Source organism: Haemorhous mexicanus, chromosome 30 (genome assembly GCF_027477595.1).
Source record: "Haemorhous mexicanus isolate bHaeMex1 chromosome 30, bHaeMex1.pri, whole genome shotgun sequence".
Taxonomy (NCBI): domain Eukaryota; kingdom Metazoa; phylum Chordata; class Aves; order Passeriformes; family Fringillidae; genus Haemorhous; species Haemorhous mexicanus.
In genome coordinates, this window is record NC_082370.1 from 3,054,337 (window position 1) to 3,079,779 (window position 25,443).

General features: G+C 49.6%; 1 protein-coding gene across 3 annotated transcripts in view; it reads right to left on the bottom strand.

The window, feature by feature from the left end:
* Window positions 1-531: 531 nt before the first annotated feature.
* Window positions 532-25,443, bottom strand: part of ZMAT4 (zinc finger matrin-type 4) — a 50,659-nt gene continuing 25,747 nt past the window's right edge. The window contains exons 1-6 of one of the 3 annotated variants that reach the window (XM_059870410.1): window positions 24,616-24,774; window positions 23,878-23,967; window positions 17,819-17,975; window positions 11,538-11,765; window positions 6,733-6,829; window positions 532-979 (exon numbers count right to left, since the gene is read on the bottom strand). In XM_059870410.1, coding sequence (XP_059726393.1) covers window positions 964-979; window positions 6,733-6,829; window positions 11,538-11,765; window positions 17,819-17,975; window positions 23,878-23,967; window positions 24,616-24,717 — 690 coding nt within the window. In that variant the 5' untranslated portion in view covers window positions 24,718-24,774 and the 3' untranslated portion in view covers window positions 532-963. Of the gene's footprint in view, window positions 980-6,732; window positions 6,830-11,537; window positions 11,766-17,818; window positions 17,976-23,877; window positions 23,968-24,615; window positions 24,775-25,443 lie in introns of those variants that run through there. The other 2 variants (XM_059870412.1, XM_059870409.1) reach the window with 2 other exon arrangements.

Consider the following 25,443-nt stretch of genomic DNA (forward strand, 5'->3'; position numbering starts at 1 on the left):
GGCACAGCCCAGGGAGGGCTCAGGGACAGCTCAGGGCAGAGGCTCCTGGCCAGCAGAGCTCTGGGCAGCCCCGGGGTGCAGAGCACTGCAGGGCTCTCCTCCCTCTCGGCTCCTTCTCTCTCAGGTGCCCAAAGCAGGCAGGGGAACGAGCTGCTGCTGGCTGTGCAGGGCAGAGCTGGGTCAGTGCAGGGTACCCCGTGTCCCTGCAGGTGCACAGGGCACCAGCCTTACCTGGGAGGGCCTGGCCAGCTCAGCCTGTGCCAAGGCTCTGGTGCCACCGGGCTCCTGCAGCTCTCTGGTGGGCACGGCAGCGTCGGCCTCGCAGCAAAGTCAATAAAGCAAACAGCTTCTGCTGAGCCTGCAGGAATCCTACCAGCAGGAAAAAGAATTCACACTTTCTTTTCAGTGTTCTTTACTCATGGAACCATTTGTTTCTTTAGAGACAAAGAGGGAAGGAAGAAACTCATCCGTTACACAATCCCCACGATTCACTGCTGCTGCTCTGTATGTGTTGACACAAACCATGCTGGAGAAGGTGAAGAAAGTGTGTTTATTTCTGATTGAAGACTGATTACATCACTATCATGGATAATGCAGTAGAATAATCTTATACTCTTGGGAGAAATCTAGGAATAAATATGAAAAAGTAAAATAGTTTGTTTCCACTGTCCCTGAAGATGATGACTGATGAGTAAGTGCTGTATTTACAGGATAGTTATCATACTCTAGACTCTGTGCTGAATAAATATTGTCTTGAAAGGGTAAAAAAATCCATCGAAATATTTTAACTCACCACAAAATTAAAAAAAAAAAATCCATGTACTTGTCCAAAGCAAAGGTTAGTTACATGTTAATTATTGAATCCACATAGGATCACTGTCCAAGAAAGCTTCCTCTCCTGCTGACCTGCTCCCTTCCACAGAAGCAGCATTAGTGCTTGTCCTCTTCTCCACTGATGAGCCACTATTGGTTCTTCAGGCTGCAAGAGAGAAAAGCAGCCCAGGTCACGCTCCATCCTGGTGTGTTTTGTAAAAGAAAACCACCACAGCAAATTGGAAAAGGTCTCCATTCTTTAGGTCTAAATTTGAATTTAAGAGCCTCACAAATCCTGCCCAACTGGTTCCTCCATGGCCCAGCACAGCTCAGCTGATGAGGAATTCCTCACTGGAATTGGCATTGGCAAGCTCAGGTTTGTGCTTTGAGCAATTAACCCAGTGTTTGGGTTTTACATGAAAATGATTAATCTGCACACCCAGCACCACAACACAGAGCTGTACAGGCTGTTCTGGGGCTTTCAAATTATGATCAAAACAGAAGATATCAGAGATATCTTCATTTTCACTTACATTAAAAGGGAAGGGAGACGAGTCAGATCTATAATGAGGGGAAGTATTACATTCTCTTTCTTCACAGGCAGTGTAATTATTCAGCTGCTCCCTGGAACTGAAACTATGACAAATTAAAATGCCTATCAATTCCATCTACCTTTTGTAACTATTCATATTCTGGAGTTGTTACTGCTCTAAAGGTTCCTTTACCATAACCCACTCTATACTACAAAAAGTGCATAGAAATGCTACTAGTTCCAAATGTTACTGTAGAACAAAATCATTTGGCTTGGGTGTGAAGTGCACAATACAACTCACTTGCTCTAATTTCCAGAAATTTACAGGAAATCTTCTGTCAGAGAACACCTTCATGTCTTGGGTTTCTGTGGCTGAGATGACCCCCAAGGTATTAGAAAGTCTTTTTTCTCCCAGCCCCACGACCAAAGAAGCCAAGAATCATTGGTTCTGCTTTCCAAGGTTGTTTATTTTCTCTCATCCATTCCATTCTCTCTCTGCCGTGCTGAGCTCTGCCCAGCAGGTCGGGTTGGGGCACAGCCCCTGCCCTTGGGCTGCTGTTGGCTTTTTATACCAAGAACTACCTGTGCTTTATTTACAATAATTTCCCAATCCCTGTCACCTGTGTTAGACAGTCTGTCTGTGCTCTAAACCAATCCAGAAGTGTCACCATCACAGCAGGAGATGGAGGACAAGAAGGAGAAGAAGAAGGATGGCCAGATTCCTCCATCTTGCCTCTTGAACCCCCATTCTAAATCCCCAAAATTCTGCTTTTTCACCCTGTGACAAATTCACTGTCATTCTGCTCAAACTCTTGTGGCTTGTAACTCCTCACACAGAGTTGGGAATTGTTTCCATGGCTAAAATCAAAGGCACAGGTGGTTTTGACCCCGTGCCAAGGGCTCTGAGCCCCCTGCCAGGGTCTGGAGTCCTCCAGGGCAGCCAGAGGAATGTCCTGGGTTCTGACAAGGATGTGCAGAAGGAGCCCAACCTGCTGGCACCAGGCACAGGGCTGGAAGCATCCAGGAGAAACAGAAACACCATTTGGCACTAAATCTGACCCAGGTGGAGCCGGGCCAGGCAGCCCCAGAGCTCCCCTTGTGTTGGCTGTGCCAGACACACAGACCCTGGGACAAGCTTCAGCCACAGCAGGCTGTCAGTGTTTGTTCACACCTTCTTAAATAGATGGGAAAAGTGATGTAAATGCAACCATGGGAAAGGGTGACATTTCTCCAGGCATGATATTAACAATATTTTGATTAGCTCTTTCCTGAATAGCCAAGCAGCTTATGTTGATAAATACCCTGCTCCAATTAGACATCTGTGTTCTCAGCCTGAAAATAAAAAAGGAAAGGAAAGAGGAAAGAGCCTGCCCAGGCCCAAGCCTGCTGCCTCTGCTCCTCAGCAGGACATCAACCATCTGGGCTTCCCCCAGGTGCAGCCTAAAGGCAAGGCTGAGAGTTGTGCAGGAAAGGCTGCAGAGCCACTTCCCCTACTGGACACGACCACTCTTAACCCTCAGCATTCATTTTGACCATTTAAATGGTTTTACCCCAGTGGTGGCTGCAGGATTGGGTCCTCTCTCTGCAAAAATCCTGAAATCAACCAGGAAGCCTGAGTCTGAAAGGGAAACCCTTCCATGTATTAGCATCTATGAAAGTGCAAATGAGTGATTATAAAAGCCTGGATTACATTTGTGAGCTCTAGATGTGGCAGAGAGGTCTGGCTGATCAAAGAGACAGAATGAAGGCGAGAAGACAAAGTTCTTCTTCATGGGAGTGGGAATGGTTATCCCCACACAGTCAGACTGTTAATTACCAGGGCTGGATCTCAGCCCTCCGTGGCTGCCAGCCCAAGCAGAGGAGCTCAGCTCTCAGCTCTCCCTCTGGCACACGTGACAGACCCACAGCTGGCCCAGGGCTGACACCCACCCCAAACCTGAGCCTGGGCTCTCTGCTCTGCCAAAAGCACCTCTGCTCCTTGCACCCACATGCTCACAGGAGGTACCTCACACCCAACCCAGGCTCTCTGCAGCCTGTTCCCTGAAGGCAGCTGTTTTCTCCAGGCCATGGGGATGACCCAGCCTCTTCCCAGCCCCTCTCCAGGAAGGGCTTTTTGCCAAGCCCCAGGGTAGCATTCTGCACAAGCATTGTTTTGACCCCAGACACTGAATATCCTCTGTGTCCTTTCACAACTATCTGGACTTTAATCCCTCTTGTTTGTTGCCAATCACTTTGAGCAGTGATTTTTCATCTTCACAGTTTGCATAAAGCAGCCAAGAGGGAGGTTTTGTTTCTGCCAGCCCATGGGGAGCAGTGAGGAGCGAGGCTGGCATGTGCCTCCCTCCCAGCCTCTCAGCAGTAACATTCCCAACTGAGATTCTGGCTGCTGCTGTGCCCACAGGAAGGAGCTGCTGGTGCCCCCCATGGCTCAGCCAAAGTGGGCACTGGCCCTGCCTGGCCCCTGCCCAGCACTGCTGCTGCATGGGAGGAGGAGGGAAGGAGGGAGGAGAGCAAAACCAACCCCATCTATTTCTGGAGAGCAAGTGAAACAATGCCTCAATCATCTCTACACAGTTCATAAATCCCTAATTAAAGGTTTAGCTCTCCACCCCACTGCAGATGTTCCAGAGTCCATCCACATCCCAACACTCGCTCTGTGCCAGCACGTGCCCACAGCCAGCAGCATCACCCATGGGAGCCTGAGCTGAGCCCTGCACTCCCCACACATCCAGTGTGGCATTTAACCTTCATTTTCAAGTTGGGCTCAAGTACCTGCACCCTGGAGAAAAAGCCAGGAGCTGGCAGATATATCTGCTTTGTGCATGCACAGCTGGAGGGATAAGGACCAGCTCAGTATCAGCTCCCTCTTCCTGCATCTTTTATTCAACACCAAAATACCAGCCAAGAAACCTCCAGCTTCCTTCCTAAGCCCCATTCCCCCCCTCTTTTGGTCAAACAAAAGCAGTCAGAAGCACTTGGGGTAGCACCTCAAGTTCCTATGAAAGGTTCATTTCTCCTGGCCCCACCACTCAAGGAAGAGCAGCTCAGCTGCTGGGTACAAGCCTCAAATTGTGCTGCCCATGGAGCCCCAGGACCCCCAACCCTCAAATTGTGCTGCCCATGGAGCCCCAGGACCCCCAGCCCTCACACTGTGCTGCCCATGGAGCCCCAGGACCCCCAGCCCTGCACGGGGCAGTGCCAGGCTCCTGGTTACCACAGCTGCCAAGCTCCTGGGGTGTGTGGTGGGTTATTTAAGGCAGCTCTAACTGGGGCTCTCAGCATGCTGCTCTCTGCAGAGCTCTCAGGAGCAGTAATAAATAACCACAATGCAGCTCATGCCTCATAAAAGTTGTGAACTCCTGAAGCAGCTTTCCAGGAAACTCATCTGCCTGGTATTTTTTGGTGGTATCAGCTTCCATCCTGCAGTCACTGTTCCCTGTTTTGCCCTTTGTCCCAGAGCAAAATCCCTGTATCCCTTCAGCCCAGTCCTTCACTAACTGCCCCTTTCTTCAGGTTTGTTTAGTCTTTAACTATATGAAGTAGGACAGCTACATAAAATGTTTTGTTGCCTTGGCAACTGCAGTCCAGTGGCTTCAGCCTAAGTTAGGAGGCAGAGGACAGCCTTGACATTAAGCAGCAATAATGAGAACAGCAGAAACCAGGGGGGAACACTGGCTGAGGAGTGAGCAGGGGACAATCCTCACCTGCCCCCAGCATGGAGCACACCTGGGAGCCACAGTGCTGCCATGGGACACCACAGCTCTGGGAACTCAGCAAAGGGCCAGCTCTGCATTCCCAAAGTCCCTTTCTTTGTATGGAAGAGGCAATTGCTTGGAAAGGCTACTGAGACATAGATGCAGCCCAGAATCTGCTGTTTGTGCTGCCCAGCACATTCCTTTGCTGGACCAGGCACCATTCTGGTGTGGGGAATTGGTGACACATCTTCCTGCACATCTCTGTCTCCATCCATGAGGCTGCTCTGGTTTGAGATAAACTTTATCTGAGAACGGGCTGAGCCTGGGGCATGTGTGTCACCTGTCACTCCTACCACAGTCAAAGCACAAATAACTTCCCAAGGTGTTCATTCACAGCACTAGAAATTAAGATTTCTTAATCTCTGCTAATTACAGGAGACTGCAGAACAGAGCAGAAGGTGTGGGGATAACCCAGAGGACCAGGCACCCTCTGGTGTGGGGGACTGGTGACACATTTTCCTGCACATCTCTGTCTCCATCCATGAGGCTGCTCTGGTTTGAGATAAACTTCTTTATCCTTCACAATAATACCAACAGCAACCACAGCAATAATCATACAGACTTGGAAGGACTGGAAAGGGGAGGATAAATGACAGCTCTGGGCCAGGGCAGCGTGGCACTGATGCTGTCATTCCAGGTTTCCAAGAGGAAGAGCTCTCAGCTCTGCTATCCAGCAGTGGGAATTTGTTGCACTGGGTGTGGATCCTGACCCTGTCCCAGCTGTTCCCACATGACCTGGCTGGGCAGGGATCTCCCAGCAGGGAGCTGTGCTGAAGAGCAGCAGATGGAGGCAGCCAAGGTCACAGATTGCTGTGGCACAGCCCAAAACCACACCTGGCTCACTCACCTGGCCCAGCCCCCTGCTCCACAACACACTGCACTGCCAGGTGTGCTGCATCACTGCATTTGGAAGGCATTCAAATGCTCCCTGAATAAACAGAATAAAGCTAAGGTGAATGATACCAGGAACCTGGGAAGGTCTGACATCAGCTGGCTTCATCCTTTGCTGGCTTAAACAAAATAAGCCATTAGCAGCCATTGCTAGTTCTGCTCATGCTGCTCCCTTTTCAGAGTACCCTCAAAGCTACCTGAAGCACTTCAGGTACATCCCTTTTTATTCCTCTCCTAATCTGGGCAGTTCCAAGAGATTCAGCCCGAAATGGCTCCCAAAGCTCACATATAAGAGCATTAAGAGCAATTAGTTCATTAATCTAGTCTCTGGTATCATGTTTCTCCATCACTTCATTTTAATAATTTGTGGTAATTGACAGAGCAGACTCCCCCCAGTTCTCATAGCTGGGTAATGCATAATTAATCTAAATCACAGCAAAAACTGTTTCACTGGGAAACACCTAATCCCCTTGGGCTCATGGTGCCTCTCCTGAGGTTTCACACATGAAAGAAGCTGCAAACTCAGGATTATTATCCACAAGTCACTGGGATTCCTGCAAGCCCATGTGGGTTCAGCCCTGCCTTCCTCCACCTGGAGGTGCCTCTGGTACCTGTGTTAGCACAGCCCAGAGTGCTCCTCTTCTGAGGAGGCTGGAGGGCAAAGCACTGTCCCAGAGCATCCCACCCGGGCAGACAGACAGACTGCAGCCCCCTGGGAGGGAGAGGCACAGTGACACTCACTTGGTCTGGTGTTTGGAGCCCTTCAGGTGTGCATGGTACTGCTCTATGGAGTTCAGGGTGACGTTGCAGATGTTGCAGGTGTAGCTGCGCTTCAGGCCTGTGAAGAAAAGCAGGTGTTAATTAGTTAATTAACCCTTGGCTCCACCTGGGCCACGTGGAGATGCACAGGGGAGGAAAGGCTGCACCACAGGGAAACACTCTGGGCTACAGACTGTTCAAAATGGCAGCTGGAAGTACAACTAGGTGAAAATGACTGAAGAAAGGGGGTGAAATAGAAAAAAAAGCAGTAACCTGTGCTCTAATCAAACTTCTAGTTAATTAGAAGGTACTTGGACCCCACATTTCATTTCCATTTTCACAGACATTTCTCTTTACAGTGACCCATCTATTGACTTTTCCAGGCCAGGCTATCCAAGCATTAGAGAAACCTAAAGGAATATTTTTAGAAGTGAGCAGAAGAAAGCCAGGTTCAAAGGCTCATCCCTCCTGAGAGCGTGGTGAATCTCCCCTGTGCCCTCCTCAGGGCATCATCACTGTGCTCACACTAACAAGCACTCCAGGCACCATTTATCCCTCTGGTTTTTGGTAGTGATCATAATTCAGAGCAATTCCCTGTTAGTCCATTCAGCATTAGGAGCTCTCTTCTCCCCAGAGGGATCCACTCTGATTTATCCACCAAAGTGAAGCAGCCAAGCAAAGATGCTGCTCCCCCACAGCCCACACTGGCAGCCTCTGGCTGAAGGTCAAGGCTGGCAGACTGCAGGGGAACCAGGCAGCCCCAAAAAAGCCAAAGCAGGAGCTCTCTCACCTGCTGGGTTCTCTTGGCTGCAGCACAGACAGTCCCCAGCAGAACCAAGGGCTCTGCTTGAAAACACTGGAGGTTCCCAGCAGGGATTGCTGTGCTCCTCAGAACAGCTCTAATGTTCCTTGTAATAGTCTCTTCTGGCTTTCTACAGTGTTATTTCTTTGCCAAAACTGTTAGAATCACTCATTTAGAACAAATAACCTGTGGCACGGTCAAATTTGATCAGTCCATGCCCACCACAATTAACTGCACAGGTAATAAACACACTGACTCCTCCCCAGATGGACCTGCCTTTTTGGCTCTCAAAAAATCCTTTGCCTTGCTACACCAACAGCCCCACTCTTCTCAAGCACTTCATAATATCTCTCACCCAGGAATTTGGCACAACATGAAAATCATCTTTAAATAATATTCCAAAATCATTCAGATGAGTGCTTGAAAACAACAAGCCAGCAACTGCAGAGGTATTTAAGTAGTTTCTGTATTTCTGTGTCACGACGTGGCACAGAACAAAAATCAATTTGCAAATGTGCATATGGATTTTCTCCTTACAGAATTTATTCTTGATGAAGAAGTGATGATTTTACAGTCATGCCCTTTGTCCTGTTGGCAGCTCCTGTTTCCTTTATTCAACCAACAGGCATCAGGAGCCACATGAATCTCCCAGAATGCAGGAGCAGGAGTGGGAAGGGCAGGAATGGGAATGGTGTGTCAGCACACTGCAGCAGCCTGAGAACTTGGACCCCACCAGGATCTCCACATCAGAGTGGGACTGGAGAACTAAGAAACAGGTAATTCTTTAATTTAGGTAATAAGGTTCTGCTGCTCAGCCAATTTAGCAGCATGTTAAGAGCAGCCTCAGTGAATCTTAATTACTGGTGTAGGTGGAAACGCCTTCAGCAAAGCAGCTCCTAACTGGGGATGATGATTTTCTCCCTCAGCATGTCAAGGCTACTCACAGTGATGAACCAGGGGGAACCCTGCTCCCCCTCCCTGTCTTCAGTGCTGTTCCCAGCTCTTCCCACAGGCTGGAACATGCAGCCCCAGACTGGGCAGATTCCATGAACTGGGATGGAGATGGAGGAGGAGACCAGCCTCAAATGAACAGCAGGATGAGACCACAGGCAACAATCACTTCCAGGATATAAAAATCACCACAATTTGACCTCACTGGAGCTCATCAAAGCTGCTTCTTGGCTGAAACTGGTTTCATAAAACTCCCCAAGCAGTGCTCTGGGGCTGAGCTCAGCCCTGCAGGGCACAAGGGGGTCCCACCCTGAGCAGTCCATTCTGGCAGCTGCTGGGCTCTGGCTGTGTTCACATCCCCTTCTGCATCCTCAAGACACATCAGCACTGCCTCCCCTGCAGCGTGACATGCATTCATGTAAAATTGAATGTCCTCCTATCCCCATTAAATAAAATATTAACAAGTCGAGTTATTAATGTCATCCTGCATAAAATGAATTAAAACCCATTCCAGGGGAGTTCTTGTTAAACTGCTTCTTACTAACCACAAGTGACAGCACAGAATGAGAAGTATTTATAAGGCATACAAAGAAATTATGAGCTGGGATGGAAAAGGAAACCCAGCTCATTGCCTGATGCTGGTGCATCTGCAGCACCCCCAATTTACCTGAGAACACAAGGGCTCCAAATGCATCATCTCTGTGCCCTTGTCCATCTGTCCTGCAGAGGCTGTTATGCTTTTAGGGATTTATTTTAGGGATTCAGAGCACCTGTTGCAGGGTTTGGCTGCAGGGTTTTTTAGGGATTCAGATTTATTTTAGGGATTCAGAGCACCTGTTGCAGGGTTTGGCTGGCCCCAGCACCTTACAAACCATCCTCCTAACCTTCCAAACCAGCTGCCACTGCAGAGCCCACCTGCCTGGGAGAGGAACAGGAGAGCTGGGCCATGGGGGACACCAGCCACGAACTACAACTGATGAGATGTGACTTGAAACTTGACATTCCTCCTGTGCCTGGGACAGGCTGGGGAGGCTGAGAGCTGTCAGAGGGAGCCCAGGGCTGCCTCCAGCTGAGCCATGGCCACTCTGAGCTGCTGAGCAGGCACAAATTGTCAGAGTAGAGCCTGGAATCTGGGGGTTGGTATCCACCAGGTTTTGTCTTCCTGTGACAAAAGATGCAGGGGAGGCAGCTCTGCAGGAAGAAAACTCCCAATTCCTTCCTCTTTCAGGGTGTGCTGCCCTGCCCAGCAGGAGCAGCAGGGGTTCCAGGTCAGCCACACAGCAGGGTGGGTCCCAGAGCAGCTCTGTGCCATGGCTGGAAAGCCTCACAGAACTGCTCTGAGGGTGGGCTGGACCCTGCACTCCATCCAGCCAAGGAGAAGGGATCTGTGTGCCCTGTGCTGCAGCTTTAATTCAACACAGACTGCAGAAACAATGCTCATTTCTCCTTTTTATCCCCCTCTCCTCATTCTTATTTCTGAGAAGAAAATAAGACTTCAAAAAATTGCAGGATGAGCACTTGGTGAGAAGAATCAATGTTTTTGTTTCCTATAAATATCAATTGTCCAAAAATATATCTCTATTCTTATTTCTCCAAATATACATTCATATTTATCAATAAATATTTTATTACAGCCATTATCAAAACATCAAAGGCTGCTGAAATGTTGTACTTCAACTGACACTGCCTATTCCGGGCTCACACAATGCATCAAATGTTCATCTCCCACACTAGTCAAAATAGAATTAATATTTAAGCTGTGATGGGAGAAGCCACCGGGGATGCAGAGGAAGGAGATGACTTTGCAATCCAGGGAAAACTGAGGCAGCAAAGACAGTGTGGAGCAGGGAGAGTATGGGGATGGTGTCCCCAGCACGTGTCCTGCTGCCACTCTTGCCCTGTAGGCAGACATGATGTCACCTGGCAAGGTGAGGCTGGGGATCATTGTGTGGTGACTGCAGAGGCTGCTTTCCACACCTGTCAAGATCTGCTCTGATCTTGCAGCTAAATGCAGCCAGGAGAGCGTCTCTAGATGGACACAGACAGATGTTCATGACCTGGTTAGAAAAACTGAAGGGTTTCCCCTTCCTGGCTCCCTGTGCACCTGGCTGGTGCTGTGGAGCACGGGGCACTGCAGGCTGAGCCCCTGGAGCAGCTCCCTGAAGTGCCCAACCAGGGGGCCACCCCTGTTCCCCTGCAGCAGGCACACACACAGCCTGGACACAGCTCTGCTGTCCCCTCTCCTGTCATCCACAGACACTGGCAGGACCACACTGGATCCAGTGCAAACCCCAACCATGCACAGCACCACTGTGGAGGGAAAAACCAGCAGCTGATGAGGCTGTGAAGGCCTCCAATTTCAACTCTCCCAGGAGCTAAATGAATAAAACACTTCCATTTGATTTATTTACAGTTAATGACATCCTCAGCCACTCCTGAGCTTGGCACAGCTCAAAGTACTGAGCACTTCCATGTTATTGTCCCAGGTTTTATTCCCACATATTTCCAGCAGCGGGCAGTGACTCAGCCAACATGAATCATTGATGGCACTGTGAGTCACCCTAGGTAGCACAGGAGGATCAAGATAACCATTACAAGGTTTATGGGAGACCAAGAAACACACAATATACTGTACAGTCATTAGTACCTAAAGAAAAATTATTTCATTTAGCAAGGAGGAAGACCCAGGTGTATCAAAATGTTATTGCAAAGCCTCACTGGCAAACCAAAGCTCTCACACATGGCTCTGAATCAACCTTGTCCTTCTTCCTCAGCTGCCTGAGTCAATCCCTGTGTGCACAGGGGATTGTGACCCAGACAAAAGGCTCGTGCCTCTCCTGTGCCTACAGCCCAGAGTTAAGCAGGGACTTGTCAAGATTCAGACCTGGACTGAATCAAACTGCACCTCTCCATCACCAGCTCAGGAGGGCCCAGGGATGCTGGGGGGTGCTGCTGGGATCACTGGCCTGGCTGCACTCTGCTCTGCTTGAGGGTGGCTCCCTTTCTAGAAAACATGACCGTGACAGAGCCTCACCTCGCAGCTCCCCCAGGTCCAGGGTCTTCCCCAGCTGCTCCAGGAGGTCGGCCCTGGCCGCGTTCTTCTTGTGCTTTTTGCCCTCGTAGTGCTGCTGTGCCATCAGGGGGTTGTTGAACCAGGCTGTGCAGAGCTGGCAGTACCTGTCCGAGTCCCGGCGCTGCGGCGGCGGCGGCACGGCCGCGGTGCTCTCCGTGTGCGCCGGCTTCAGCGGGCCCAGAGCAGCCTCTGCAAAAGGCAACGGGCACACGTCAGCTCTGCTGGGCTCCTGAGGAGTGCCAGAGCCTGAGGCAGATCCCACAGCAGACACAGGGAATAGTTAGCTGCAGTTACAGGGTCCCGGTGGGTATTTTGGATGGTGCTGTGCTCCAGATTTCAAGGCAAGATGTATTTATTCCCATCTGTATGGCAGCTGTCTCCTGTCAAGTGGGCAGTTCTCCTGATCTCTGAGTGATCACAATCACTCCTCCCTCCAGGGGACACCTGCTGATAACAGGCCATGGAATGTCCCTGCATGGCTGATAAGAACTGCAGCATCCCACTGGGAGCTGTGAGCCCAGGGCGAGGAGCCAAGCATTCCTACCCGGATATAATCTGGAGATTCTGGAACACCAGCACGGCTTCTCCACTGGATTTCCCAGAGGAGCCGCAGCTGCCTCTTCCCCTGGATCTCCAGAGGCAGACTGCACCCTTCTCCAGGATCCCTGCTCCAGCAGAGCCACCCCTGGCACTGCAGGAGGGCTGAGCCACAATTCCAGTGGGACTGCTGCCAGCCCCCTGACCCACAGGGTGTCAGGCTGTGCTCTGGCTCTGGAAGTTGGTTTAGTTACTGCAGTGTTTATTTTATCCTTTTATTTTCTTCTTTATTAAAGAACTGTTATTTCCTGCTCCCATAATTTTTGTTGCCTGAGAGCCCCTTAATTTAAAATTTATAACAATTTGGAGGGGAGAGGGTTCATTTTCTCCATTTCAGGGGAGGCTCCTGCCTTCCTTAGCAGATACCTGGCTTTCCAAACCAAGACAGGCTGCTTGGAAAGCTACCATTTCTCATTAAAAAAAGCATCATGAAAGGACAGCCCAGGACTCTTCCTCAGCTTTCTGCATTTCACTAACTGGGAAGGAGGATGCTCTCAGTGCAATTACACATCTTATCACTGTTCTGACTAAATTTGCTAAACTTATCCTGCTTGAATTGCTACTCCCAGGAAAAATCATCAGTGGAGAAGAAATACACCATGCAGAGCCATCTCCTCCTCAGGATAGAGAGACATATTTATCATTATCTCAGGATTCTTATTTTTCAATTTACTTGGTCTCAGAAAGAATGGGAAAGCCATAGTCATTGCAAACTGTCACAGATGAAAAAAAATACTCAACAGTCAGTCCCATCCTTCAAAGACCTTCACATTGTGAATTGTCAGGTACCAGCAACACACAACCTTAATTTAATTCTGTTTTCCTTCAGATTTATCAAAAGCCCATCCAGGAACACAAATATGACCCCCAAATCATGCCAAAGAAAAGTGAGTGATTAGTCTTTGTATAATGGAATGCACTTTGTTCAACAGAGTTTCCCAACTTTGTACAATACAAGTCACAAACCCATGGAAAAAAAGAGTTAGAAGTAAAAGAAAGTTCAGGTAACACTGGGATACAAAAATATACAATGACTAGCACTTAATTATCACACTTCATTCAAAAATTCCCTTTTATGTGGCTTTCCTTTTCCTTTCTTTTCCAGATGAAATGTCTGCTCTTTAAATAATTAACAACCTGCTCTCTCCATGGAACTGGAATAGGCACATTTGGAGGTGTGTGGTGGCTGTCTTTGATCAGGAGATGATCCAGCTGAGCCCTGATGAGCGCACAGGGCAGCAAATGCCAAACCCACCTCAGTGTCTGACACCAGCAACAGCAACACAGGGATATATTTAGACATATAATTATGCCTGGAGCCCACTGTGATTGACTCCTTGGCTTGAGAAAGTTAATATTGTTATAAATCTTCTGCTGACCTGCTCAGTAAGGGACACCTTCAAGGAAATTCTATCTTACATATAACATTACTTACAACCTTATCAATTTCCAGGGTTTATAACCTTCTATTGTTTTTGATGATGACTGCCAAGGTATCAGAGTTCCAGCAGTGATGACGCTGCCTCTGAAGAGCTGCTCCAGGCAGGGCCAGGCAGGGTCAGGCTGGATTTTGCTCCTAAAAAAAAGTCTTTTCTATGGTTCCAGCAGGAGAGACACAGCCCAGCCCCTCCAAGGTGCATGCAGCAGAACTGCCAGGGTGAGCAAAGAGCAAAGCCAGCGCCCAGCACAGTCATTAGGAAGAAAATTAGGGAATTGCAGAATTTCCTGCTCAGCCTGGGATTACACAGACTTTGCACCTGCTTGACTCATGAGAAGCAAGCACAGCTGGCTTCTTGCAGACGTTCTCCTGCAGGACGGGGTCCATGCCCAGAGCCCAGAGATGCCACAGGGACTTGGAACAGCCCTGGTGAGGCCAGGGGGACGCAGCCCTCTGCAGCACCCCAGGACAGGGCTGAGTCCAGGGAACCAGACTGAGCTGCAGAGAAGTTTGGAGCATTGTAAACAACCAGCAATTTCAGCAGCCCTGGAGCTCTGCGACAGATCTGACTTGCTGCTCCACAAGCCCCAGGCTATAAAGTTAAATCTATCCAATCTTTTGGCCAGCTCTCTCCTTGTTTCTATGCATGCTGCTGCCAGAGGGGGACCAGGCAGGCTGAAGCTCACGGAGCTGGTGATGCCCACAGGAGTTACATCTCCTGCTCACTAAGGAAACCTGACAGAAGCATCTCTGCCCCCAGCCCCTGGCTGTGCCTCTGAGCCCCTCTCCCTGAGGCTGGTGGCTTCTGCTCCCCCAAACTCCATGCAGGAGGGAACTGGCACTCCTGCTGCAGGGGATGACACCAGAGCCCCCCATGCCCACCCCAGCCCTGCTCCCAGCCCACATCCACAGCTGGCTCCCATGGGACCATGGGCTACAGCTCCACAGCAGAGACCCTGCCTCACATGGGAGCGGCCACGGGCAAGGATTTCCTCTTAGCACTCACAGTGCAAAATATTTTCCACTGACAACCCCCACCAGTCCTAAGGTGTGCTAGGCCCAGCGTGGCAATTAATGAAAGCATCCCAAGTCTACCAAATTCTCCCAAAGAGAAACAGATGAAAGTTGACTTCTCCACAAATGTGAATTTATCATTTTGATATGCACTACATAACTGCTGCAGAACAGCAAATGCCATCATTCCCTGAGCAGCGACATGAAAATTAATAATAAACACTCACGAAACGTCAAAAGTTAAAAATGTTTCTCCATCTAAAACACAAACATAAAAGCTGCGAGTTTGACTATTTCAAGTATTTCAAAATGCTAAATAGCTCATGACAGTCTGCCTTACGTTCCCTTTCGCTGTGGGAGGGAAGTGAGAAAGTCTTACTTTGCTGCAAGAGGCAAAATACAAAGTTAGAAACACTTTAGCACTCCGGCAATGAACTAATGTTTGACTTCTTTCTCACATCCAAAGCTTTTTATTCCAAGCTGGATTTAAATGGCACCCAACTTCTTCCCTTGGCACACTCCAGAAACTCAGCATGAGGACAAGAAACGAAGTGAGCCACAACAAGGAGGCACTGGGAAACTCAGTTTTTTTCCCAGAAGAAATCCCAGAAATCCAGGACTAAGACTCCAGGCACTGCTGGACAGATCCTAGCACCCAAATCAAAAAGCCATTTGCTCAGTCCCTTTTGATGCCCCAAAGTCTCTACACTCCGTAATTTACAAAAAGTTGGATAGCTTTGGAATGGGGAAGAGTTCCCTTCTATCTCCACATCTGACCCTTTTTAATAACTTCCATGTCATTCAAGTTCCCTCAAAATGGCCTTGATTTAAAGCCTACTGAAAACAATGGAATTCCACTTAAAATGTGTGCCTATGTCTTGATTAGCACAAAGTGACCTTCCAAGAGGCAGCTGAAAAGAATAAACGGGGCCATCACCACTTTCCTGGAATGATGCAGGTCCTCACACTTGGGTTGATGAAGGACAGCAGCTCTTCCCCAATATCCTCTGGTTTATAACTCGTGGTGATGATGGGATATCAACTGACAGGAGATGCTGGAAATGACTGGAGGAATTCCTCTGCAATAGTGCTGACATGAAGCCTCTGAGGGCTACAGCCTTGTACAGCAGAGAACAGGAAAGATCACAACTATCTGGCTGTCAGGATGAGACATGGTTTTTGTGAGAAACCCAACTGTTGGGCCACTTCTTCTCCTGAAAGCACCAGCAGAGAACAGGACATCTGTGCTCCATCTGGATGGTAACTGTGAAGGAGAACGTGGATCCCCGTGAGGGGTCTAAGAATAGATGTGATTTTCTTTGGGATGGATGAGACAGAAACCCCAGAATATCCAGCAGCAGAATCTCCTCCCCAGGAGCATCCAGCACACTCAGGGCTGTGCCTGGCTGGCTCTCAGGACTCATGAGCAGTGGAGTCTCTGTTCTGAGAGTGCCAGCCACAGAGGACTGGGACAAAAATCCAGTGAAAATTGCTGGGTAGGACACCCAGAAAAATGCTGTGTCCAAAGGGCATATTTCTGAGAACTCCTGGAGAGCAAGGAGGTGCTTATTAATGTATTCCTGAGCTCAGCTTCATCTTCCAGATCAAGTGTCTGTAAGAGCTGAGGAGTCCTTGAGCTGCTCCTTCCCAGTGATTAGGATGGCTGGAGAGCCCATTACCCCAGAGCACGCAGCATGGCTCCCTCAGAGCCTTGTGAGGCTGACCTAGATGATTAAAAAGTGAGACAAAAGCCACAATGCAAGGCTGCAGCTCTTAGCAAGCCCTGCCTTGGCCAGGCCCTGCAGCTGAAGGGTGAATCCAAGTTGTCAGCATAACACAGGGATCAGCCCAGGATCAGCACTGCTGTGAACATCAGCTCACCTGGAGCTCCCTGGGAGTACCAGGGCTTGGGGCAGGTCCTTTGGTGCCAGGGGAGGAGCTGCTGGCAGGCTGCACTCCAGGGATGGGGCTCAACAAGCCCTGCCACACAAACACCAAGCCTGAGTCCCTGCCAGCTGTGTGCCAGCTGTGTGCCAGCTGCAGGGAGCAGCCTGAGGAGCCCCACACGAGCCAGGTGAGGATGACCATGACAGCTCAGTGAGAGCCTTCCTCCTGGCTGACCCAGGGGTGCTTCCCCAGGCTGCCATGGCTTTACCTTCTCCTCCACAGGACACACTGGTGCCCCAGCACGGCCAGTTAAACCAAGCCTAAGACAAACAGCCTAACCTAAACCACCACCTAACACAATTCCCCACATTCCTCAGGCAAAGGGGTCAACAGCTCCCAAGCCCACCCTGGCAAAGGACAAATCACACTGTCTGCATCAGCATCTACAGTCTGTGAAGTTAAAAAGGCAACAAAACCACACAGACAGAGTGTCAACCCCGTTATCTAGTCACAGCTAGGATTTATGTGCCAGTGCACACTGCTCCATTTGTATCTTGGGCTGAAGGAAGTGCCACTGGCAGAATTCTGGGTCACATCTGTCTGCAGGACCTCAGCCCAGCAATCCTTCCTGCAGAAAGGTGAGTGCTTTGTTCAAGCATTTTCTGCTCCCACAACCACAGAGGAATTTTTTTTTTTTTTCACAGATTATTAGTGGTTTTCAGGGACTTTATGGTTAAGCAAACAATAAGATGGTTAAATTGTCCAATTTCAACATTTGACTTTTTAAATGTGAGAGTTAATAGGCTGCATTACTAGAATCACTGTGGAGGAAAGCACAAAACCCATCTGGGCAAAAACCAAGAGACAATCAATCCAAGGGTTTTTAAAGCCTGACTTTCCCTCTGTGGTAAGAGCAGATGATGCTCTGTACTGTACAGTAACACCAAAGGTTTATTAAACATATTAGCTGAGCTGATAATTAAACTGCTGATAATTAAAGCCAGGCTTGGCTATCTGCACCCAGTGGAGACACTGTCCTCCACTGAGAAAACACTTTGGAACTGTGGAGCTGGAGATAGGGCTCTGGCACCAGGGCCAGTCCCAGCTGATAAACCCTAATCTACAGAAACAAAGCAGCCAGTAATGAGCATCAGGAGTTTTTAAAGGTTGTTGTGACAGCAATAGAAATGAATAGCTGCTTCTGCCAGCCCAGCTTTCCACACTGTTCCCATTTTCTGCCTGCCACACCGAGCCAGCCCCTTGGCCAAGCCCCCACACCCCTCTGCACCAGCCCCTCTGCACCTACCTGTGGCCTTCAGTGCTGGTTGCTCCCCTAGCAACAGTTTTAACCTTTTGGCATGGATTTTCCCTTGGTAATGAGATTCTGCCACCACTGCTGAGGTAAAGGACATGTTACATAGTGTGCAGCATTTGTTCTTATCCACTGAGTCACCATCACTGCCCTGCGTGGAGACAAAAACAGACAAAACAAAGAGGTGTGTAAGCACAGCCACGGAGAGAAGAGGGGAAGGGGAGGGAGGAATCTAGGTTGTCATGCCAAGGCCAAGGGGTTTCCCTTCCTCATCTCCCCCAGCCTTGCTCCTGCCTTGTCCCAGGTGTGTCCAGCTTGGGGACACCTCCAGCTCCCCAGCACCTCCACTCTGGTGTGCACTGGGAGCTCAGCCTGTCCCTGTGTCCCTCACCCTGCCCCTGTGTCCCTCAGTCTGTCCTGGTGTCCCTCACCCTGTCCCTGTGTGCCTCAGCCCATCCCTGTGTCCCTCACCATGTCCCTGTGTCCCTTAGCCTGTCCCTCAGCCTGTCCCTCTGTCCCTCAGCCTGTCCCTGTGTCCCTCAGCCTGTCCCTCAGCCTGTCCCTCTGCCCATCCCTGTGTCCCTCACCCTGTCCCTGTGTCCCTCACCCTGTCCCTCAGCCTGTCCCTCAGCCCATCCCTGTGTCCCTCAGCCTGTCCCTCTGTCCCTCAGCCTGTCCCTGTGTCCCTCAGCCTGTCCCTCTGCCCATCCCTGTGTCCCTCACCCTCTCCCTGTGTCCCTCACCCTGTCCCTCAGCCTGTCCCTCAGCCCATCCCTGTGTCCCTCAGCCTGTCCCTCTGTCCCTCAGCCTGTCCCTCTGTCCCTCAGCCTGTCCCTCAGCCTGTCCCTGTGTCCCTCAGCCTGTCCCTGTGTCCCTCACCCTGTCCCTCACCCTGTCCCTGTGTCCCTCACCCTGTCCCTCACCCTGTCCCTGAGTCCCTCAGCCTGTCCCTGTGTCCCTCAGCCTGCCCCTGTGTCCCACGTGGCCGTGGAGCTCCTGGCACACCCCAAGCCTCCCTTCCCTCAGCCTCTGCTCCTCCTCTCTGGCTGAGGGAGTCACACAGACCCAGAGCTTTCCCTGCCATCCAACACTGGTGCTTCCTCCTGATGCATTTTTTGAAGAGACCCCAAAACATCTGGGGGGACACAGCTGGGGGCACAACCCACTCTGCAGAGGGGAGAAAGAAATGAACTGTCTGAAACCTCTCAGGTCCCTCCAGCAGGACCCAATACCAGCCTTGGGTGAACCCAACACAGAGTGGACACCTGACCCACCACTGAAGGTCATTTTTCCCCCTCCCAAAAAACCCACTTTTGGAAAAATGACCGATTTTCATCACTTTTTTGTTGTTGATAACTGTAAATCAAACCTTAGGGAGGAATCTCAAGAGGTGATTAGTACTGTTCTGAGTGTAATTTGCACTTCTTTTAAATAGCTTTCTCTCAAGATATTTTATGCCTTCAAAGGGAAATCACTTGAAAGTTAAGAGCAGAGTAGAAAATTTCCAGTATCTATTGATCATCAGTGGCAACACATAAAGAGCCTCCAACAGAGCTCGTTTGAAAAGCTGATACACTTCAGTGTTAATGCACCAGGGTCTCTTCCTCTGCCAGGGCTGCTCTTCAGTGACATTTCTTCCTTTTCAACCTACTTTCTCAGCTAGACTGCAATTAAAAATAAAAAATTAAAGCCCCCTCAAAGAGCCCTCCAATACCTCATGCAGAGCTCAGGGTCCCATTTACACTGACCCACAGCTGGCTGTGCAGCTCATCTGGGTTCACCCAGGTCTCTGGGCCAGTCCCTCCATGTGTGGCAGGAGAGGGGTGTCCCAAACCCTTGGTGGGCCCCTCTGCTCCCTAGCAGAGGTTTTATTTTTAGAGCAGTGCTCCCACCAGCACGAGGGATTTGGGCTCTGCTGTGTTAAGAATTTCCCCAGGTCTGGATCATCCCTTAGCAGCATCACTGCCCTTCCCTCCTCCACCAGCCAAAGCCCTGCACAGAGCCAGAGGTGCTCCAGGTGATCCAGCCCTGAAGGGTAATTATGCCTTCTCATTTGTCAGGGGCTGTTTTACCTGAAAGCCAAGAGGGCAGGGGAAGCTGATCCAGGTGTCTTTTGTCACCTGCTGAATGACACGGTGACAGGGCTGTGCAGGTGCTGCAAGCACACAGCTCAGCTGGGCCACAGGGCTCTACAAGGGGCAGCTGGCTGCTCCCTGGGGGTGTTCTGCACCACAGTCCACTCCTGTGCCATTCACATTCCATTAAAATCCCTTCACCCAGGATTTTTCTCCTGGGAAGCTGAGAAGCCTCAGAGAAAAAGGAAAACAATTCTTATCTCATTTGTTTCTGTGTTTTGCTCATCTAGAATGTGCTTGGAGATTGTTTTATTGGTTTCTGGTCTGGGTTGTTTTTACTCTTTGGCCAATCAGTGCCAAGCTGTGTCAGGACTCTGGAAAGAGTCAGGAGTTTTCATTGTTATCTTTTCAGCATTGTGTAAGTATCCTCTCTATTCTTTAATATAATCTAGCATCATAAAGTAATAAATTAGCCTTCTGAGAACATGGAGTCAGATTCATCATTCCTCCCTGCCATGGGGTCCCTGCAAATACAAAACACTCCTGGGGTTGAAACAGTGAAGAGGCACTGACAGCTCTGGTCTGTAAATCCAGCAGCAGCTCCTTAACCCCCTGCTGCCAGACCCAGCCAAGGGATATTTCTACATTTTGCTTCTGCAGCTTCCTCCAGCCCATCCCACCTCACAAACCTCACTACAATGCAGCACAGAAGCCACTGGCTTCATACAAACTGAAGCACAACAGAACACATCAGTGGATGCTGGGGAAGATGGAACAGGAAAGCCTTGGAAATATGATTGTCTGGCAAGAGATGTTGAGAATATGGAAACCATGAGTGAGATTGGAATGAAAGCAGCTCTGAGATCCCTCAGTCCCTGAACACCTGGCAAACAATGGTGTGGCTGGCTGAAGGCAATCCCCTTTGGATGGAGCAGCACCCTCTGCTTGCAGGCAGCTCCAAGGGGCAGAGCAGACCCTGCTGGCCTGGCAGAAGGGCCCAGAGAGGAGTTTTAGGGTTTAAAATGTGACACAGTGTGGTGATGGAATGGTTCTTATAGGCTGTGTGTAAATGCTGTAGGATTTGTATCTTAGATTGGTCAGTGAGAATTAGAATATTCAGCACAGAAGAAGATTTATTGGATTGGAATGGAAACTTCGTTTATTTTCCCTCTCTCTTTGGGGCTCCTCTTTCAGCCTGCTCTGAGCTGTGCCTGGCAGCTCCCAGCAGGGCCCTGCCCCCAGGCCCTTTGCAATAAACCCCAAATTCCACGACCTGGCTCCAGAGATCTCTCCTCTCCATCCATCCTGACCATCCTACCCCTGTTGCTCCTACCCCTGGAGTTACAGCATCCATCTCCCACACTGACATCCCCACTCTTCCCCTGCTCCAGCCTCATTTATAGAGCTGCTTTTTGTAATATTAGAAACTTCAGTCTCGTATATCCAAGAGAATTAACCTCAGTTATTTGGCTGCCTGTTAACAAGCTGCTAAAAGGCATAATCCTCAGGCCCTTCCTGAAGCAATCCACAGGAAAAGAAAGGATTTTCATTCCACAGATACAAGTCTGCTGTCTTCATTTCCCAAGTTTCACTAAGAAGAAAAGATTATACAAACCCTAGAACACAGCAGTATAAACCACAGCATTAAAGTGCTGCAAAGTAACTTTGAAATTTGAATTAGTTTTTGGTGCATGAAGGGGCTGCTGTAAAGAGCTGCTTTCTGTGCTGCTCCATAGGAAATTCAGGCCATTTCTGTTCTGGAGCCTGTTTTTATCATGGTATCAGCAAAAAGCAAGTACCAGTTCATGAAAGGTCAAGACATGAGGGTTTTCCCCTCCTCCACATCAAATCAAACCAATAATGAAGAGCACAACCATTGAGTAATCCATGGGAAGACCACCTGTACAATGCTTCTACTTCTCACTCCAAAGGGCTAAGGGGTGTTTTGGAACTGCAGTTTTTTTGCAATCCTCAAACAGCAGCCAACCCCTCCCTTGGCCTCACAGAAAGGTCAGGAAGCAAATTCTGTTTCCAATCCCATTGCCCTGAGTATCCACAGCTGCAGCCACCTCACCCTCCTGCTGCCACCTGGCAGAAGGACAAGGTGTTAGTTCTGTGGTCAGCAGAACACAAACCCAGTGGCACTCAGCCATGGAACAGTTTGGATGAAAAAAAAAGGCTAATGTTCCCTTTTTAGCTGCAGCCACTTCTACACAAATTTAATTGGTTTTCATGGATTGTTTCTAATGCTCATTAAAGTCGCTGTGCCATGGCCTGAGTGACACTGCTGGGATTGGGCACTGCACTGCATGTGCACATGTAGGGATGCCATTGAGCAGCACCAGAGACATCCTAAATAGTCCTGCTCTCTCTAAATGCAAAGGCTTGTATAATATCTGATCAGCAACAGGCCTACTCTGAGCTGGAAATGTTGGCAGATTTTCCCTGCTATATTTTTACAACAGAAATAATTTTAGCATTTAGGTCTGGCCTAGCCTAGCGTTCACCTAGAACATGAGGACACGTTAATCCACCCCCACTAGGGCTGCCCTTGGGAAAAGCATCAGCAAACACAGAATTACACTCCTTCTCCACATTGCCTCTCACAAAAGCAGTGGGAAATAAGTCAAAGTTGAACTATTTGAGGTCTGATTGGTTTTCTGTCCTCCCCATCCCATGCTGAGGTGCCCATGCAGTTTGGGGCTCCTTGTTAGATGTAATCAAACCCCTCAGAGGACCCTGTATGCACCTGTCCATTGTAGTGCCCACACTGTCATTAATAACTCAATAAAATCACTGCAAGGTCCTGCTGTGGAAGGGCAGACTGCATCTGCAACTGTGTGCAACAGAAAAGTTCACTGGTGCTTCAATTTTCTGCGTGCAACAGGAAAGTTCAGTAGGGTTTCAATTACTACGTAAATGAGATTTCAGATTCCTTGGGCAAAACTTGTGTGCTTCTGCCTTTAATTACAAGATATCACAGTGAATATCAACAGCACTCAGCCCCAGTCACACTGAACTGGTTTGGGAACCTCACTGCAGCTCTCAGAACATGGCAAGGAGTCAAATGAATAATTCCCCATGAAGCCATCTCTTAAAAACTCAGCCTCCTTCTGTCTCTTGCCTGACAAATGCTCTGAGCTGGTCCAATTCCTCACCTTCCTTTGTTCATCAGAACACAGCTGAGGAAGCCAATGGCCAATCTTTAAACTTGCAGACTGAGAGCAAAGGTGAGTGAGGAGCCTTTGGATAAAGCACATCAGCTCCCAGGAGAAGGAGTCCCCAGAGCCCTGGGGAGGTGGCACTGCTCTTGCTCCCCCCCAGGGGTCTTCAGCCCTGACACTGCAGTGGCACCACTGGCATCTCCTCATCTCCTGCTAGCATGGCACTGCACGGCAGGTGTACCTACAGGTGTACCTACAGGTGTACCTACAGGTGTACCTACAGGTGTACCTCCACAGCTCCACACCCACCACTGCTCCCAGACACTCTCCACGTGTGAATCCTCCTGTCTGCCCAGTGACCCTCACCCTTGACAGGGGTGTCACATGCTGGAAGTTGGGTGAGGGGTCTGCAAGTGACCCCAGTGCTGCTCCAGTGCCAGCAGCACCCCAGAGTGGCTGTCACCCCAGCAGCCTCCCACAGGCATTGCCCCTGTCACCTGCCCCAGCTGCTCACCAGCAGCCTCAGCCTGGTCTGGAAGAAATGGAAGAAATGGAGCAAGCCCTGAGTGTTTGCCATCAGCCCATTTGTTCCTATGAAAGAACATTGAAATAACTAAAACCACAATTACTGCTGCTGATGCGCATAATAATTCTTGTGTGGTTTATTGAAAATCCTTTCCAGTTACTTTGCATTTCAGCTAATCTAAATGTTACCTCTGGGCACCTGATCAGCTGTGGCTGTAAGAGAATGTTGTAGGTGAGAATCAATGATGCACAAAGCAGGTGGAAGAGCAGGGGCTGGGACTGTACCCACATTTTCTGAGCGCAGCTTTTTGGCCGGGCAGCCTCCATCCACGGGGTGAAGCATGTAGTACAGGCGGACTTTGCTGGCATGCTTCCGACTCTGGAATGCAAAAAAAACCAAAACTGAAGTTACAAGGAGCAAGAGGCACTGCTGCTGTGCTCACTACACCAACCCACAGTCAGATTTCCCATCCCCCTGGAGGAGAAAAGGCGGAGGGATCCAGGTGAGGAGCACTTGCACTTCTCAGAATTGTCACAGAGCTCTGCACCCAGCTGAAATGAGCTGTGGGATGCAACCTGCCATTAGCAGAAGGAATGGCCCATCCTGGCCCCTCTCCAGGACACAGAGGGAGCAGACAGCCAGGGAAGGACAGCATTTGTCACCAGACCATTTCTGTGGGGGACAGATTGAAAGGTGGGGGTTACTGAGCTTCAGCCAGAGACACAGCAGCACCCTGCAGTGTCAGAGGCACACACACCCCCCAAACCCACAGCTCCTACGCCTCTAGAGTGATAAAACATTAGAGGGGCAAAAAATCTCCCACGAGGGAGACACGAGCAGGTTTCACACTGCCTTTGGGCACAGCTGGAGCTCAGAGGCAGGTGAGGGTCAGAAGAGACAGGAGCTCCCCTGGTGACCCCAGCAGCAGCAGCCAAAGCAAATCCTTGGGACTGGCAAGACTTAAAGGAAGATTTTAAAGCTTCTACAGCAGGAGCACAGACATAAAGCCTCAAAACCCTGACTTACATCAGGTCTTGTCTTCCACCAGATGCAGGGGGGGAAAGCCTGCAGCCACAAAATAACTGCACCCAGCATATGGGCAGCAGACACATGGGGAGCTGTTCCCATGTAAATGTTTCCTTTGAATCACCCTTTCCAACTGCCCCAGAGAACAACAGCACCGTAATGTTATAATTCCACATCACAGAGCTGCAATTGAAAAATATTAAATTACCATTAGCATGTTCTGGAACATTCTTTTTCCTGTGGTATAAACTTGGAGCTAAATTTGCAGGGAGCTATATTTGTATTCACATGCAGAAATGTGACTGTGCAATAATTTTTTCCACAGAGCAAATCAGTCAAGATAAATAATGTCAAATATCTGTCCCCAGCTTGTCTTGCTGCTGCATTTAGCAAATGTGACCTTCCATGGTCAGAGTGAAGTGCAAGGAAACCCCAAAGCTCCAGCTATCAGATGAACAACCCAGACAGCGACTGCGTGATTAGAAAATGACAAAATAAATGTTTGAAAAGCACAGGACAGAGGGGCAAAGCCACTCCTGGTGCTTGGCTGCACTCCCAACCTCCTGCCTGAAGTGATGCTTAGCCTTGCAGCACACAGGGCCACTCAAACCCTCTGTAAAGGCAACGTGGCCAGAGTTTTTCAGTCGGATTCCTTGCACTGCTACCCTGCAGAGCAGTCAGCCTCCCTCGAGTCATCCTCCCCAGAGTCACGAGGCTCTTCCCTCGCCTGGCTTCATCCAGCACGTCACCATGCCCACGCTCACACAGCCACAGCCTGCTCTCTTCAGAGGGCAAAAAAATCTGGGAGGGGTTGCTGGGTGTGTGTAA